At 42.9% G+C, this 18415-nt stretch overlaps 1 protein-coding gene across 6 annotated transcripts in view; it reads left to right on the top strand.

Moving 5' to 3' along the window:
* Positions 1-12578, top strand: part of MCM10 (minichromosome maintenance 10 replication initiation factor) — a 49232-nt gene extending 36654 nt beyond the window's left edge. For 5 of the 6 annotated variants that reach the window (XM_036845211.1, XM_036845215.1, XM_036845214.1 and 2 more), the window contains 4 exons: positions 348-461; positions 2349-2494; positions 6480-6522; positions 6609-9152. In XM_036845211.1, coding sequence (XP_036701106.1) covers positions 348-461; positions 2349-2494; positions 6480-6522; positions 6609-6692 — 387 coding nt within the window. In that variant the 3' untranslated portion in view covers positions 6693-9152. Of the gene's footprint in view, positions 1-347; positions 462-2348; positions 2495-6479; positions 6523-6608; positions 9153-11076 lie in introns of those variants that run through there. The other variant, XM_036845213.1, reaches the window with a different exon arrangement.
* Positions 12579-18415: the final 5837 nt, after the last annotated feature.

The following is an 18415-nucleotide window of genomic DNA, read 5'->3' as shown; positions in this document are numbered from 1 at the left end:
GAATGGGCGTCATCACTGGGGAAGCATCCAGCACCTCCCAGAGCTGAATCTATATTGGAACAGTGCAAACAGTTCCCTTCTGGGGCGCACTTGACCTGATGATGCTGTTAATCACATCAGTAGTTTAAATTTGTATTTAGTGTCTTACACATCACCAAATGCTTTCATACCCTCTTTTTGCCCATTAAGGGCTTGTCTCTACTTACCGTCTTTTGGGTTGCGGTTCATTGATCCATGTCCTCATACAGTTAGCTTGTCTATTCAGTTCAGATTTGATTATTATTAAGCAGCTACCTGAGTCTATATCAGATTTGGTACAAGGTCTTCTGGGTATCTTGTCATTCCAGGCCGAGGCTGAGCTGCAGGAACACTATTTTGAGCCCCTGGTGAAAAAAGAACAAATAGAAGAAAAGATGAGAAACACCCGGGAAGTGAAATGTCGAGTCGTGACGTGCAGGACGGTGAGTGCGGGAGACAGTTCTCCCCACAACCTGTCTGGGGTTGCTGTGGCTCAGCAGGATGTGGAGAGTCTGTGGGGTGTGGGCCCACGTCTTATGACCAGAGTCCTGCCCGGGTCATTTAATTAGGCTGCAAACCAAATGGCATCTGATAGCCCAGCACCGGGCTTCCCATGACCCATCCACTGAGCTCTGATGGTAGAGCCTTTGTATTGAGATGTTCCTCATTTGGCCACAGCTCCTGGTTCTGTGGAAGAGCCTCTTCCCCTTTGACCACTGGACCGAGTATTCTTATCTCTCCTCCTCAAGTTTTAGCACGCCCTCAGTCCATAGTTCCTAAGTCCCTGGGGCCTTGGTTGAACAACTTGATTTGGCATCAGATGTCATGATCAACTACTGGTGTTCCCTTCTGCTCAGGGCCTAACCTACTAGATTGAATCTCAGGGCAGAGTGTGAATTGTATTATTGTCTCTGTTTGCAGAATTTTTACCCTGAGTCTCTTAGAAAATTCAAAATCCTCTACTCCTCAACATTAATCTAAAATGGCCAAAAAAAAAAAAATTATTGCTGAACACTACTCCTTCCATTACCATTTCTTTGAAATATGCCTGCATGGCTAATCCGCTTCGTGAGCACATGTAAGAGGAGAAAGAGGTTTAACTTACCCAGTGCAATTTTCTCTATCTTTATTCTTTTTAAAACCTTAGATTCTCCTTTACATTTAGGGGGTGGGCAAAAAGGTGGAGCTTCCTTGAGAAAGTTCAGACCATGGAGAATCAGTAAAGCTTTTACTTCATAGGACAGCTTTTCCTCTGACAGCATGGCTGTATTAGGACAGAGCTGGTGTATTCATTTCCTGTTGCTGCTATAACAAATGACCACCAACTGGGAGGCTTAGAACAACACAAATTTATTATCTCACAGTTTTGTAGGTCAGAAGTGGGTCTCACTGGGGTAAAATCCAGGTGTCAGTAGGGTGAGTTCCTTTCTAGAGGCTCTAGGGGACAATCCATGTCCTTGCCTTTCCCGGCTTCTGGAGCTCACCTGCATCCCTTGGATCATGGCCCCTTCCTCCATCATCGAAACCAGCAATGGGAGGTGGGGTCCTCTCGTCACAAATCAACTGATTAGCAACTGTAATTCCATCTGTAACCTGAATTCCCCTTTGCCATGTAACATAACATGCTCGTAAGTTCCAGGGAATAGGGTGTGCACATCTTGGGGGGATTATTTTGCCTGCCACAATTGGCATACCACTCTGCCCTCTTTGAGGCTGCCAAGGCCAAAAGTTATTTATCTAGACTCCGTGTGATTACATTGCACTGTCTGGCTCTGTTTCAGCCTTCACCCATCATTTCTTGTTCTTTTCAGTCCTTTGAAGGATCAAAATTAAAAGTAAATTACTTAATACCTGTCTTGGTTTTGCTGTGTATGAAAGAGGAGTGGTAATAAGCTTATAACCCTTCCCAGTGGCCTCGTAAGAGAGAAGGGAAGAGCGGCTCAACATCCTTCCTGAGTAGGCCCCGTGGTCGTCATCTGTTGTCTTACAGTCAGGGACTGCAGTGAAGACAGGGCAGACCAGTCAGAGCTACTTAGAGATTGCCAATCCTTTTCTTCCTTCGCCCTAGCCATTGTCTTGATGTCACAGAAGGTTATTGTGTATTTTACACCTGAAATTGGGGCAAACATGAGAAAAAGTGGTATCAGTAGGGGGAAAGTCAAGAAATCACATGATCACTGCAGCCAGAAGATAATAGCTCCACCGGCCCCTGCCTGGTGGCGACGAAAGAACAGAAGCTCTCGGGACAGGCTGCCCTTGTGGCAGCTGGCTCATTTCTCCTTCGGAGCTCTTGACCAGACATGTGCCTTCTTTCTGCTGGTTCTGTGCAGTGCGCTTACACCCACTTCAAGCCTCTGGAGACCTGCGTCAGCGAGCAGCACAACTACCACTGGCACGACAGTGTGAAGAGGTTTTTCAAGTGTCCCTGTGGAAACAGAAGTGTCTCCCTCGACAGGCTCCCCCAAAAGCACTGCAGGTATGAGAATTGCTGGGGTTCTTGGTCTCATCCAGGCTTCTTGAACCTTTTTCCAGTTCCCATGTGATGCTGTTCCCTTGGAACTGTGGACAGTCCTTGACCCCGGGAGGGTCACCCTTGCTCTGTGCCACCTTACGGCTCCTGGGTATCCCCGAATGCTCCTGGAGGGAAGGCACCCTGCCCCTTTCACAGCTGTATCCCCAATACTAAATATAGTGCCCGGTGCATAGTAGGTTATCAGAAATGTTTGTTGAATAAATAAATGGAGCCTGTGTGTGGTGGGTTGGTGAAATATGTGTGTTTGGGGGGGGCTCGGATAAGGAATTTTTTTTCTCTGCTGTAAAGAGTTATTTGTTTAAATTTTTATAATATGTGAGTATGTGTGTTTTAAGGGACTTTTTGCTTTTACTTTGTGGGGGGAATTTCAGATACAGAGGCAGAGCTGCTGTGTTTGACTACTCAGGGGGCATGATTCATGTAGAACAGCCTGAGTAATACCTGTGCAGTTCGGGGTGCAGTTTGTAGAACATTGTCCTTGGTGCGTTCAGTGCTCTCCTAATTTATGTATTTCTCTGTCCCCTTCCTCACTCACTATGAGTGTTGTTAGATATCTTTTCTTATTTTCCTTTGATTTATCAATGTGGTACATTACATTGTTAAGTTTTTCTGAAGTTGAACTTTCCTTTTTTATTCCTTGGATAAACACGACTTATCTTGATGATTTTTTTATTTCAGCACACTGTTATAATCAATTAGCTAATATTTTATATGTGATTTTTATATCTATTCATAAGTGAATTAGACCTTTTTTTCCCTTTTCTTATGTAGACCTATCTCGTTTTCGAACCAAGATTATGTGAGCCTTATAAAACGAATTGGGCAGCTTCCTGAAATAACATATCAACTAGCAATTATTTCTTGAAAGTTTAGTAAATCTCAGCTATAAAATTATTTAGGCCCTGTTCTTGGAGGAAAGGGGTGGCTTTGATTACCATTTCAATTTCATGGTCTCTTTTCTACCAATTTCAGCTTTTTATATTTTTCTAGGAATCCATTTCATTTAGATTTTCTAATTTATTAACATTTAGTTGTCCCTAATGTACTTTTTTCAGTCTGTTACTTGCTATATTTTATTAATAGGCATTTACTATATTTTGTTCTGTTGTTTTTTTTCTTCTCTTTTTCAGAGTCAACCTTGATAGAAGTCTCTTCGTTCTGTTAACCTTTTCAGAAAACCATCTTTTAGTTTTCTTAACATTTATTGATTTTCTTTCTGTTTTCCTGATTTCCACCCTTATCTTTATGTACTTCTTGTTTCTTTGGGTTTGCTTTGTACCGTTTTGTGTACATTCTTCAGTTAAAAGCTTAAACTCAACTTATTAGTTTGTAACCTTTCTTGTTGCCTCATAAATCAATTTTTTTTAAAATATAAATTGAAGGTTTGTGGCAACCCTGAGTTGAGCAAGTCTATTGGCACCATTTTTCCAACAGCGTTTTATTTATTTATTTATTTATTTATGGCCGCGTTGGGTCTTTGTTGCTGCGCGTGGGCTTTCTCTAGTTGTGGCGAGTGGGGACTACCCTTCGTTGAGGTGCGCGGGCTTCTCACTGTGGTGGCTTCTCTTGTTGCGGAGCACGGGCTCTAGGTGTGCGGGCTTCAGTAGTTGTGGCTCGCAGGCTCTAGAGCTCAGGCTCAGTACTTATGGCACACAGGCTTAGTTGCTCCGCGGCATGTGGGATCTTCCCAGACCAGGGCTCGAACCCATGTCCTCTGCATTGGCAGGTGGATTCTTTTTTTAAAGAATTTCTTTTTTTTAATAGTAATCTTTTATTTATTTATTTATTATATTTATTTTTGGCTGTGTTGGGTCTTCGTTTCTGTGCAAGGGCTTCCTCTAGTTGCGGCAAGCGGGGACCACTCTTCATCGCGGTGCGTGGGCCTCTTCACTATCGCGGCCTCTCTTGTTGCGGAGCACAGGCTCCAGACGCGCAGGCTCAGTAGTTGTGGCTCACGGGCCTAGCTACTCCGTGGCATGTGGGATCTTCCCAGACCAGGGCTCGAACCCGTGTCCCCTGCATTAGCAGGCAGATTCTCAACCACTGCGCCACCAGGGAAGCCCCGGCAGGTAGATTCTTAACCACTGCGCCACCAGGGAAGTCCCCTCATAAATCAGTTTAAAACTCCTATTTCTCTCTAAGTAGTTCTGCTTTAGCAGTCACCTGCAAAGTTTGATGCTTAGTTAAAATTATTTCTTAATGTCTTGGATGATTTCCTTTTTGACCCAAGAGTTAGTAATATATATGGGATTGATTTTATCTTTTTTGTTATTAATTTCTAACTTCATTGCATTATTCTTGAAGGACATAATTTGTATGATGTTGATTCTTTGGAATTTGAGGCAATCTCACTATCACCTTTTCACCAGGATATTCTCACTACCTTTTTGTTTGCTCATTTCGTTTTGGATGTTGTTTATTTCCTGGACCCCGAACTTCACTCTCATTTCCAGTTTTTCCAAAGCTGATTTGGGATGAGGGTGGGGGCTCGTTCATCACCTTGTCAGGAGCTGGTTTGTGCATCTTTTTACAATCTAGGTTAGAATTGTTCTAAGTAGCTATTTGTATATTGATATTTGACTTCTCTCCAAAGTATTGTAACAGCAAGAGCTTGTGTAAAACATTTAATTATCAGAGAAATGTGTTCATTGAGGATAAGCAGTAAGTACAACTCAAGTGGAAGAACACGACGCCTTTCAGCCTCCAGGTGGCACTGTTATTTTTGTTAACGTCTGCTTTCTCTGGTCTCTCTCTTGTCAATTCTTGATCTAGAGCAGAAATGGGCAAACTGTTTCTGTAAAAGGCAGATAGTAAATATATTAGGCAGGCACTGTGGTTTGTTTCACCGCTCTTGTGGCAGCCACAGGTGGTGCTCAAACAAGGAGGCTCGGCTGTGTTCAGCAAAACCTCACGAAAACTGGCAGGCTGGATTTGGCCCTTGTGTTATAATTGCCAACCCCTGACAGTAAGCTGTGCGTAATATCATCACTGATCTGGTCGTAGGCCACGAAAGTCTCTCAGTAGACATTCAGCTGGTCTCTAGCTGGGGAAGGTAGTGGAGAGGCTCGGCGCTAAGTCCTCTGGCAGCTGATGCTCAGGGCGGGAGTGGAGTCTAAGCCAGATGGGGAGGAAGGATGAGGCTGGTGGGGTGGCCCCCACGGCCCGGACCCTCTCAGATCCAAAGCTGCTGGGAGACATAGTCCCATGGCTTCACTATATTTCTTTTCTGTTTCTCTCTCTCTTCTCCAGAGTAAACTTTATAGACAATGAGCTTTCCCCATAGCATCCCAATGCCTCCTCAGGGTTGGATTCACCTACCACGTTAAAAAGGGAGAATGAGAGTCTCCAGGCCCTTTGAGTGAAGAGAGTCAAAATCTTTGGGTTATGAAAAGATTTCCTTCCTGTTGTGTTGGTTTCACACCAAATTTAACATTGACCTTTAAGTGGAAAGTCAAGATATCACTGTCTTCCCTGTTCTTACTACTGAAAAAGCGGGGGGAGGATTGTTCAGACCAGAAGGGAGAGTAATCCTTTCTTATCACCGCCTTTTAGTTCCAGAACAGGAGAAAGGGGCAAGCCATAGGCTGCACGTAGCTGTAGGCTGGCGTCCTCGATCCAAGGGTCTTCCCAGTGACCAGCACTAGAAACCAAGCTCGCGCTCATCACCTATAGCATGTGTAGCCCTGTTGTACTACCATCTGAAATTCCTTCTCTGAAGTATCTAGCTTATTGCAGAGTTGAAGACCATTTCTCAAATCACTGGAGTATTTTCAGTAGCAATAGAGCATAGCCTGGAATATGAATGTCACCTTGATCCGCTTCTGCTTAAATGGGGAAGATCTGCCCCCAAGTGCAGGGAGCACTGCTGTCTTCATGTGTGTGGGCCCGTAACCTCACTGCTGAGTCAATCCCATCTTTTCTGTTTCAGTAATTGTGGCCTCTTCAAGTGGGAACGGGACGGAATGTTAAAGGTATGTCACCTGCAAGGTGATGGGTTTTAGTGACCCATGCAAATAATATTGACCCATTTCTTATTAAACTATTTTTATTTTTCTAGGAAAAGACAGGTCCAAAGATAGGAGGAGAAACCCTGTTACCAAGAGGAGAAGAACATGCCAAATTCCTGAATAGCCTTAAATAGCCCCGACTGCAAACAGGTACCCACAGCCTACATTGCTTCTTGTGGTTCTGGAAAAGCAAGAGTATTGGCTCTGAATTGCCCGTGTTCCTGATTGACACAGTCAGAACGAATACTTGCTAAGCCTACAACTTTGCCTCCTTCCTCGGTTTTGTTGGTTTAACATCAAATTTAACATTGACCTTTAAGTGGAAATTCAAGGTATCATTGTCTTCCCTGTTCTTAGTACTGATGGCAGAATTCACACAGTTTTTATGCCCCAAACTGGAAGGTAGATAGAGAGTTGTGTTTCTCTCTCTTGGGTTGTAGAGAATGCAGTGTCGCTTCTTAATCACAATAAGGTTTTGGTATTTATATGGACACCCAGAGACAAAAGAATGAATTTAGCTCAGGTAACCTGCCTAACTTTTGGGCTTCAGTTTCCTCATATGTAAAATGAGGAAGGTTGGACTAAATGATCTTGAAGTGTGTCTTTGAGCACTCAAAGTCTAAAAATAATATAATGTTTTGCCATCTAGAAAATTATGACCATCGCCCTTGATATAGTCTTGCTGTATTGATATTAAAAGCCGGGTTCCTTCTGTTGATTCTACTGTTACCTCTATTTTGTTCTTGGAAATCAAGTCACCGACCCACTTGGCATTTCAATTCACATCTATATGGTCTCTGTGCTGTTACAATATCGTGGAGCTCTGTAATAGAAATGCCTAAAATCTCATCATTTTAAAATGTGGCTTTATTTAAATGTGGCTTAAAGAAAGTGAAACCTCTAACCAAAACAAACATAAAATTTGAGAAGCCGTGAAGCCCAATTGGAAAACAGAAACACCCCACAAGGAGGATCCTCTGGAGTTTGGGATTTGCAGACATGCTTTATCATGCACGTTAAGAATTCTAGGTTGGGGATCGCTGCATGGTGCAGGTGAGGGGCAGCCTGGGACGCGTGGTTACGCCCGAGTCTCAGCCCTTCCGCTCGCTAGTTCTGTGACGTCAGCCGAGGTGCCCATCCTCACTTTCCCCGTCTGCAAAACGAAGGCAATGATGTCTTGGTGGCGCGAACTCCTGTGAGATGGCGCGTATGCGCAAGGGCTCATCAGTAGGTGCGGCTTCTGTTACGCTTCCCAGGTAAGAGCACAGAGACCCGAGAAAGCAGGCCCTGAAACGAGAGTTTGGTTGCGGGTCAGGGAGGCGGTGTCGCAGGTGAGGCTGGAGAAGGAGGCGGTGGCAGACCTTGAACTTTGCGGTGCCTCCTTGGCTGTGGTGAGGACATGGGTCTTGGTCCTGTGTGTGCCGGGACCCACGAGAGGGTTTTCAGCAGGGGCTTCTGTGATACCACTCAGCTGCTGCGTGGAGAATGAGGCGGGGGCAGGGGTGCTAAAGGCAGAACGACGCTGGCAGGTCGCAGCACTTGAGGGAAAGGAACGGCGGCCTGAACGGAAGGGTGACGATGGAGGTGGACAGTGGTGGATGGCCTGAAAGGAACAGGCAGATTGTGCTGGAGAGGGAGGCCAGGGTAGCGTTCCGGGTTAGGGAACTAACTGCATGGATGTTGAGAGGAAACTCTGAAGAGGTGGGAGACAGACAGCCCAGACGTTCAGATGCACCAGGCTCCCCACCCAAGGGAGATCAAGGTGGCGACAGGAAGCAACTCTGGGGCACCTTGGCCCACAGGGCAAGACCCGTACTGTCTGAGGTTCCCCCAGAGGTTGCTAAGGGCACGTGGGAATGTGGACTGTAGCCACCATTTTGTACAAACATTAGGTGCTCAATATGCTTCTCAAGAAATAGCAATTTTATGAGGACCAAGGATCAGAAGAATGCAGTCAGCGTTCCAGATAAGGCAGGATGGGGTTTCACTGGGTCAGCTCCGTCTTGTCCTTCAGCCAACTCAGAGGCACCCAGAATGTCTTGGGTCTTTGCCCTGAACCAGCCCAGGCTTTGGGGTCACCGTCAGGAATCAGGGTATATGACTCTGGCAGAGTGACCGGCAGAAGAGTAGATGGGGAGATGAATGTTACTCATGGAAGATCCTTTCCAGGTCGTTCCTCAAACGCAGCACAGTATTTATGGGTGAAATGATAAAAATGTCGAGGATTGGCTTTCACAGCAAAATGAAGGGCTGGAAGGCAGCAACAGGGGTTTCGGTGAACCAAAAGTGGCTGAGTTACTAACTGTTAAAGCTGGGTCACGGGTACATGGAGACTAGCGCTCATCTCTATATTGTCACTTATGTTGTAAGATGTCATGATGAAAAGGAAAAAAACAAGATAAGCAGCTTGAGCTTGCTTTCTCTGTGACGCTTGCCCAGTGTCCCTGGGAGCAGTCGACGCTCCTTCCTCCAGGTTGTTGCTGTATTTTGAATGTTGCTCTGGCAGGGAACTTATTGTAATGGGTTTGTTTATCCATGTCACCTGCTAGCTTGTATATTTTATTGTGGTTCAATTTCCAGGTGCCAAACACAGTGCTGCCCTACTGGTGCTCAGTGAATGTTGGGTGGGTGGAGGGATTTTACAAACTGTGAATACAAGGAACTTAATGTTTTCTGAATTGTTCAAACAAACAAAAAAATAGAAGTATAGGTCAAACCTCACACAGGTTACCACCAGAAAATTCCATTTAGGAGAGTCCTCTGCCTGGGCGACCTGATTTTCCAAATACCATTTGACCCAAGTGAATGCCACTTAAAGATTGGGTCAATTGGTAGGATTATTATATTGGGATTTAAACTCTAGCTAGGAATAATTTAGGTTTCCCCCAAGATGGTATTATAGTAGGGACATAAGGTGGTTGTGAGAGATGGTTGATTTAGGTTTCCGAGAGCCAGAAATAAATTTCACATGCCTTAGGTTTCATCAACGTCTGCTCTCTGTGTGTAGAAGGTGCTGTGTCTGACGCCTGTGTTCCCCCTAAGGTCACATCCTTATAGCTATATCTTTAGGAGTATTTCACTTTCCAGGAGGTGTGTGTGTGGTTTTTTTCTTTAATTTTTAGCAGAGAACATGTTTAAGTTTCAAAAAGAACCAAAAGCACTTGAAATTCTGATATTTTGATGGCTCATTTTGAGTAGATGTGTTTGTCCCATAAACCTAAAAGAGAGCTATGGATCTGAAGTAGGTCACAACTGAGCAGCTGCCTGGACACTGAACGCCAGGTTGCTCTTTGAGGAGCCCCTTCCTATGTAAGAAACTTGTTCTTGTTTGAACCAAGGGTGTTGTGAGAGTCCAGATTCACTTGTATATTGTGTATGAGTCATGTAGTAACATTCTTATAGAGGTTGATGGGTGAGCTGAACCTAGATGCCCTCTGTTTTTAAATTTGATTTTTACATTTTAAATAATTAAAAATATAATTGAATTACTTCTCAGTTACTCTAGGTGTTGGGGGGCTTCCACTGGGGTTGTGTTGTGTGTGTGTGTGTGTGTGTGTGTGTGTGTGTGTGTGTGTGTGTGTGTTTTGTTAGGATATTCAGCGGTGGGAAGGGATGGGTGGGCTGGAGGGGGCACTTACTTGTTTGCATTGAAAATATGATTCATCGTGAGGCCTGTCTTTAATCCTACCACCTTCTTTATCAATGCGTATTAAATGCTTTCCTATAAATCCAAAATGTGTGTTTTTTTCTTATGCTGTCTTTGGCAACGTAGAGATTATTGTATAATCACGGGCCATCAGAAGAGAATAAGCACACGGCGGTCTAAGTTAGTACACAAAAACTGGCCATGTCCTTTGTGGTTGATCACAATGTTCTGATTTTTACAATAGATTTTTTTTTTTCTATGCCTTTTTCCTTTCCTTTCTTTTTTGGTTTATTTTATTTATTTATTTATCTGGCCGTGCCACAGGGCTTGCAGTATCTCAGTTCCGCAACCAGGGATTGAAACTGGGCCACGGCACTGAAAGCCCGGAATCCTAACCAGTAGGCCACCGGGGAATTCCCTATGCCTTTTTCTATTTAGAGGAATTAAGTGGCTTTTTAAAGAAAATCATCTTTCTCTTGAGTTTTGTTAAACTATACTTTCCCTTTCCAAACAACAAAAGGAAAACTGAACTAATGTAGATAACAATGATCCAGAATAGCAAATGAGAAGCTTCTGAATGATTGGTGTGGAATTGTCCCCAAAGGGAACTTAAAACATTTAAAGTTTCCACTTTTAAAAATTTCCCAGTTTTCAACTTTTAAAAACATTACAAGTTGATATATAGCTAAGTTGACAGGCAGTGATTGAACGATTGGGTTCTTGTGTAAAAGTTGATGATACTTCTAACATCAGCTTGATGTTTATAAGAGATTAAATGTGTCTGACAACATTAATTTTTTAAAATCAGGAGAGTAAGTCTGTTTGCCTAAGTTGTCGCTGCTAGCAGCCCATCAGAGCCTCTGCTCTTACAGGTAAAACAGACATCTCAGGGGCCATGAGGAGAGATTTGGAAACAGCACCGCTCAAAAGAAGGATGACTGGCCCCCAAAATGAAATTCTGTATTTGCCAATATTGAAGGAAGAAACGGTGATATATCTAAAGAAAATAACAGAGAGGCACAAAAGGTGGAAGAAATCAGTTGGCATAAGTCGACAGCAGTTTGTGAAAAAGCTGTGGGATTTTAGAAAATTAAAGAAAGACAAGAATGTAGCCACACAGCTGAACTCTCCAGATCAAAATGGGGAAGAGGCCTGCCATGTCCTGCACAGTCAGACCACGTATCCAGTAAAATTGACCTGCATTTTGGAGAAAAGTGGGACATCAGTAATCGAGGTGGTGAAAACTCAAAGCCATTTCACCGAAGAAAGGAAGAAAGAACTAGAAATATATAGAGAGTGGATTTTTGTTATTCACAGTAATTATGTTTCATAAAGTCACCAGCTGAACTAGCAGATACCCAATCACTGCTCCTAGAGGACATATAGGCTTAGGTTCCCTTGAGCCTCTGGTCACGTCTTCTTCACTGGATCAATACATAGCCTTGTATTATATGTGTTTCTGTTTAAAGACACCTTATTTAATATGTATCGTCGATTCATTAACATGGAACTCACAGGCGACAGCAGTGTATCTCCTAATGGAACAAAGCTGATCTCAGCACACGCTTTTTCTCCAGAGGGTGCTTCCCAGCCTTCTTGCCCTCAGGAACACTTAAGCACTATGCCTGTGGGCCATTTTCAGCAGCAAAAGTACACCAAAGGAGCACAAAAATGTGATGAACGTGGCATGAAAAGGACATCTTTTTACAGCATCAGAGCTGAAACCAGCAAAAGTTGTTGCTTTGTTCTACCTCAGCTGAGAACAACTTAGATTTCTCGTTGGTCTGCACATGTGCATGTCCTTAAGTGACCACAAAAACACCACATGTATTGCTTTTGGAGTTATAAATTTTAGCAATTAGGTGAATTTGGAAAAACATGGAATCCACAAATAATGAGGAGCAACTGTGTAATATTTCCCAAAACAGGGCCAGATCGGGAGTGCCCCCATTTTGCAGATTAGAAAATTAAGTGATTTGAAAATATGGGAAGAAACCAGGATTGCAATCAAGTCTGTGGTAATGTTGCTTGAGCAGAGACTTCTCTATTGGTATATTTTTAAGTCAACTTTATTAAGGGCTAAATTTCACACAGCAAAAGGCACACATCTTAAGTGTACAGTTTGGTAAATTTTGATGAATTTATACATCCACATGACCACCACCACAAGCAAGATAGAGAACATTCCCACCACCCCAAAAAGTTCCCCCTGCCACTTCCCAGTCAGGCCACATGCCCTGGTCCCCTCCATCACTGATCTGTTTACAGTCTGTTTAGATCTGTCTTTCCTAGAGTTTCATAGAAATGGAATCATACAGAGTGTACTCTTATATACTTCACGCAGCATCTTTTGAAATAAATCCATGTTACTGCCTGTGTCCGTAGTTCATTTTTTATTGTTGAGTATTTCAACTGTATGATATGTCACTATTTATTCACCTGTAGATGGACATTTGGGTTGGCTTGTTTCCAGTTTGGGGCTGTTATGAATAAAGCCATTAGCAATATTCAGGTATAAGTCTTTCTATGGATATGTTTTTGTTTCTCTTAGGTAAATATCTAGGAGTGGGATTTCTGGTAAGTATGTTTAGCTTTATATGAAACTGCTAAACTGTTTTCCAAAGTGGTCTTTCACACCCACTAATGATGCATGAGAGTCCATTTGCTCCACATCCTCACCAATACTTGGTATTGTCAGTCTTTTCAATTTTAGCCATTCTGATGGGTGTATGGTGGTATCTCATTGTGGTTTTAATTTGCATTTCCCTCATGACATCTTTTCCTGTGCAATTGGCCATTTGCGTATCCTTTTTGGTGACGTATCTGTTCACTTATTTACTGGGTTGAGTTGTAAGAATTCTTTCTGTGTTCTGGATACAAGTGCTTTTTGTGGATATACGTATGGTGAATATTTTCTCCCAATTTGTGGCTTGCCTTTTCATTTCTTTTAACAGTGTCTTTCAAAGAACATTTTTGTCATTTTGGTGGAGCCCATTTTATCACTTAATGGTTCATGTGTTTTGTATTCTAGCTAAGAAATCTTTACCTGCCTTAAGGTCACAAAGATTTTCTTATAGAATTTTTTAATATAGTTTTAGCTTTTACTATTAGGTCTATGATCCATTTCAGATTAATTTCTGTATAAGCTGTGAGGTAAGGGTTGTGGGTCATTGTTTTCCAAACGGACATTTAGTTGTTACGGCACCACTCAGTGAAAAGATTATAATTTCCTCATTGGATTATTTTCACTCCTTTGTCAAAAATCAGTTGACCATACATTTTTGGGATCTACTTCTGGACTTAGTTCTGTTAAATTAATCTGTATTTCATTCCTTATGCCAGTACCATTCTCTTAATTACCATAGCTATATAATAAGTCTTGGAATCGGGTAGTATTAGTTCTCCGGCTTTGTTCTTTTTAAAATTTGTTTTGGCAATTCTAGGTCCTTTGTGTTTCGGTGTAAATTTTTGAATCAGCTTATCAATTTCTACCCCAAAAACCCTGCTGAAATTTTTATTAGGATTGTGTTTAATCTTTAATATTAAGACTTTGTATCTATGAATATGTCTCTCCATTTATTTGGGTCTTCTTTAATTTTCTCAGCAACGTTTAGTGGTTTCAGTGTACAGATCGTATATATATTTTGTCTTTATTTTTCAATAGTTTTGATGGTGTCATAAATGGTATTTTTTTCCATTTTAATTTCCAATTATTATTCTGCATACATGCTAGTATACAGAGATACAGTGCATATTTGTCTATTGGCCTTGCGTTCTGGGACCATGCCAAACTTACTTACTAGTATAGCAGCTTTTTTATACATTTCTTAGGATTTTCATATGGGATCTTGTTGCCTGAGAAGTTTTAACATTTCATTTCCTGTTTGTATGACTTTTTTTTCTTGTTCCCAGTGTGAGGAGGAAAGCATTTTCCTTCACCATTAAGTATCAAGAAAGTATTTTGAGTAAGGTTGGAAAAGATCTCTAAATAATGGTGTGGTTTTTTGTTTGTCTTCTCTTATATTCCCTGGAGTGATGTTATCAATTGAGCATTAGTGGGCTCAACCTTGAGAGGAGGAAGTGGATTCAAGTCCTGGGCTAAGTACATTTTCGGGTGGTGATGCTTACTTTATTACATAATTATTAATCATGCCAAAACAAAAGTAGTGTCCAATTGTGTGTCATTTATACGCTTTGAGTTAAAGGTACAAGAAAAGCTGTCTTCGTTGACTTACTAAAGGAATGTACTATTCTCTTTTTTTCAACAGTGATTTCAAGGGACCAATCTAATGGTATATTTGGGTTTTTTATCATCTAAATCCGCTTACAAAATACAAAATATCTTGCACCTTGCTACTACAGTTCTGTGCTGGGTACATGATAAACAACCAAACATGAGCTAATAAAATCATACTTGAAGGCTCCCGGGACCTCACTGCCTCATATTAATGACATTGTCATTTTATTTAGAAAGTTTTTAATTTGAGAGCCTACACACTAAATCATTCAGGCTCACTAGCGTGTTATTTGAAACTCATTATTACAGGGTCTAAACTAATGAGAAATTATCTAGAAAAATATTTTTCACTTTCGCTTTATGTATTAAATCAGTGTTCTTTTCAGGCATGTCCCCTCAAATATCGCCGTTCCCATAGGAAGCCTTTTCTTTAAGAAGGCTTTATGAAAACTGCTTAACTGTAAATTAACTATACAGATTTTCAGTGGTAGAAAATTAGTTTAATATGTAAAGTAGGCATCACTGGTCAAAAATGAATTTTAAAGTTTAAAAATAAAAGTGGAAAAGAAGTATAGCTGGATACTTAGATGTGCACAGGTCACTTGAAGGATGCTCAAGACTTGGGGATGATGGCTTTCTTTGGGAGACAGGGAAAAGATATTGAATTCTTTTTTGTCCTGTGAAAAATTTAAATCATGTGTATACATTACCTATGCACAATATTTTTAATTTAAAAAATCAGAATAACGTGGAAAGTGGACAAAACTTTTTTTAAAGTGGTAGTACACTGTAAGATCACAGAGTATACCAGTTACAGTTGTGAACTAGAATATCCATACTTAACCAATTTGCTTTTGGACAAATCCCTTGAGAACTTTTAAATTATGAAAAACTTGCCAAAGAATTAGAACGTAATGGTTGAAAAGGAATTAGAAATGAATTTTCCCAACTAAATTTTTTTAAAAAGCATATGACACTTTTTAAAAAAAATTTTTAAATCATTCTGGCTCTCAGGCAAATTACCACCTCCTTCCAGAAATCTAAGTAAACAAAGGCACATGATAATAAGTTACAAAATCTCCCCTGGAGCACACACACTCTCAAAAAAATAAAAGAAGAAGGTGAAGAAGAAACTAAAATGACAACATACAAAATTAGTGGAAAAAAATAATGAGTTTTCACCAATTCATCGTTTGACACAATTTGTTTTCAACCACTTACCTGGAACCCCTAAAGGACTTGGGGATGGTAAGGAAAGAACAGAGAAGAGTTAGTTAGAAGAATGTCCCAAAGGCCACCCTTTTGACAAAGCCTGTCTCTGAAAATATAGATCCTCCGTTACTAATTCCTATGAAATTCAGCTACCCAGATTCCGGTCATGTTTCCTTTGGCATCCTTCTCCCTACCCAGGAAATGGCTGCAATTGGTTCTGAGTGAAGGAATTCTAAAACTCTTGAGGTATAATGGGGCCCTTGTTAAGGATAGGGTAGAAAGAGGTAATAGAATTCTTCTTTCTGCCAGAATTCTTTATCTAGAGCTGACATGCCAAGCCTGGCTCTTGAACAGACAAGGAAAGGCTGTTTTTCTTTTAAACCGGCCGCTCACCCAGACCATTCTTGGTATTTGACATCTGTATGGCCCCAGCGTTCCCTCCTGTGTAAGCAGCAGGCTTTTTGAGCCAGGAGGCTGCAGAGTGTGGCCTTGAGTCGGACTCCATCGGCTGCCGTGCACCTGGTTCCTGGCCCTCCTGTCAGAAGGCGTTGGGTGTGTGATTGTCACCACAGGAGCCAGACTGTGGCTCCTTTGTTTCCTGGCTGAGGTGAGAGAGCAGCGCTTTGCCTTTCCTCTGTTGTACGTCTGGGTGTGTGAAAACACATGCACACCCTCGTCAGTTGGGGTTACCAACCTAAAGGGTCAGGGGCTGGATCTTCTGGCTTGGCATCTGGCTCCTGGTCAACCAAGAGGGCGTTTCATGTGGGTGGATCGCTGGCCCAGCAGCTGGCAGCCCTGACGCAGGACCTGAGCTAGCAGTCAGCAGAACTTGCACCTGCCCCGTGACAACCCTGTCTCTCGCTTCCCTGAGTAACCGAGCTGAGGAGAGGCATTGTGGTTCCTACATGCCTGTAGCAAGAATTTCTCATCTGTGTGTGGGGCCGGGTACCATGAGGAGCCCCACCCCCGAGAGCACAGACCCTGGACCAGGGCGTCTGTCCGGCCCGTTTGCTAAGGCTCCCTGTTCTGCTCTTTTCAGGGGTGCGGTAGGAAGCAGGTGGGATGCGTGCGTGAAGCTCCTGCCCTGTAGTTCAGAGAGGACCATCTCTGACCTGTGTTCCCCGTAAGCTGACTGATTTCTCCAGTGTAGACCAGCGATTGCAGAGATGGAGGACAAATAGCAGGACTCCCTTTTGGTCTGTTCAGCTTTACGCTCTGAAACTTTGGAATACTCATTCCTCCCAAATAATTTCAGTCTCATCAGCTAATAAGAAAAAACAGTAATGAAATATTGAGGCATCTGCAGAGTTTTTATTTCATGCCAGTTTCTTCCACTGCTGTCGCCTTCTAGTTTGAAGCTCCTGGTACTTGTAGTGAGAGCTGTGGGGAGCAGCGGGCTTCCTGAAGAGCCTGTCTGTTGAAGACAGGCCCAAAGGCGGGGGGTGGCCAGTGGGAAAATGTGGATCGTGTAGGTGGGGTGTTCACTGATAGCCTGGTTTCAGATAAGGTGCTGGCTCTACATGAGGTGGTTTGGAATGTGCATGATTGCTTGATCACTAAATGTTTTTAAAGATTTTATCCCAGTCTTTTAAAAAATTACTTTGCATTCATTGCACGGTGTCCAGATCTAATTAATTGTTCCACCTCTGGTGGGGTATTTTACTACAGTTGAGCAGCTTTTCCTCAAAACAACGTTGCCCTTTACTGTTCTGGAAACCCAGCCTCCAAAGCAGGCTGGACCAGCCAGCCTGGGACCCAAGTCACGGGGGAAGCACAGGGCCCAGGAGCGGGGCAGGGAGATGGCCAGGAGTGGGTGCTTAGTCTTCATCCAGAGTCCGCTTTATCTTCGAGAGCTGACCCCACAGAGGTGCCCACTTAGGTTGTTCTTGAGTTTTCTGTGTTCTTAGTGTGGAATTCCTGAAGTCAGTTGGGAGCAAGGCTGGAAGTAGCCTAGTACAGAGGCTGGGGCAGGAAGGCAGAGCCCTTGGGACAGAAGAAAGGGCACTGCTATGGGCTGAATTGTCTCCCCAAAAATATATGCGGAAGTCTAACCCCTGAGACCTGTGAGTGTTGACCTTATTTAGAAATAGGGTCTTTGCAGATGTAATCAAGTTAGTGAGGCTGGTAGGGTGGGCCCTTAACTCAATGACTGTTGTCCTTATAAGAAGAGACACAGAAACACAGAGGGGAGAGTGTGTGGAGACATGGGGAGAAAAGGCCGAGTGACAGTGAAGACAGAGACTGGAGTGACGCTGCCACAAGCCAGGGAACAGCTGAGCCCCCAGAAGCTGGAAGAGGCAAGGGAGGACCCTCACCTGGAGCCTTAGGAGGGAGTGTGGCCCTGCCCACACCTTGATTTCAGACTTCTAACCTCCAGAACTGTGAGAGAATAGATGTTCATTGTTTTAAGCCTCCCAGTTCTGGCACTTTGTTATGGCAGCTCTAGCAAACTAATACTATGAAGAAAAAGGACATGATACTAAAACTAAACCTTATCTGCTGTCTAGTTTTGGTTACAGCTGGCCTTGCTCTTACCCTGGCCTCTGAGTGATGCCATTAAGAAACCACCGTTGAACCTTAAGACTTTTTTCAGAGACATGAGAAGCACCTGGGCTTACAGAATGGTTTTTCCCAAACAATTGCATTAGCAGGTCCCTTCCAGTCACGTGACTGCTGAGACAGGCTGCGGAAATAGTGAACAGTGCTCCTGAGTCCAAGCTTCCCGACACCCAAGTCAGTGAGAGTCCCAGTGTCACCTGGGA

The sequence above is a fragment of the Balaenoptera musculus genome, chromosome 2 (genome assembly GCF_009873245.2).
Source record: "Balaenoptera musculus isolate JJ_BM4_2016_0621 chromosome 2, mBalMus1.pri.v3, whole genome shotgun sequence".
Lineage (NCBI taxonomy): Eukaryota > Metazoa > Chordata > Mammalia > Artiodactyla > Balaenopteridae > Balaenoptera > Balaenoptera musculus.
This window is presented reverse-complemented; position numbering and strand designations above follow the sequence as displayed.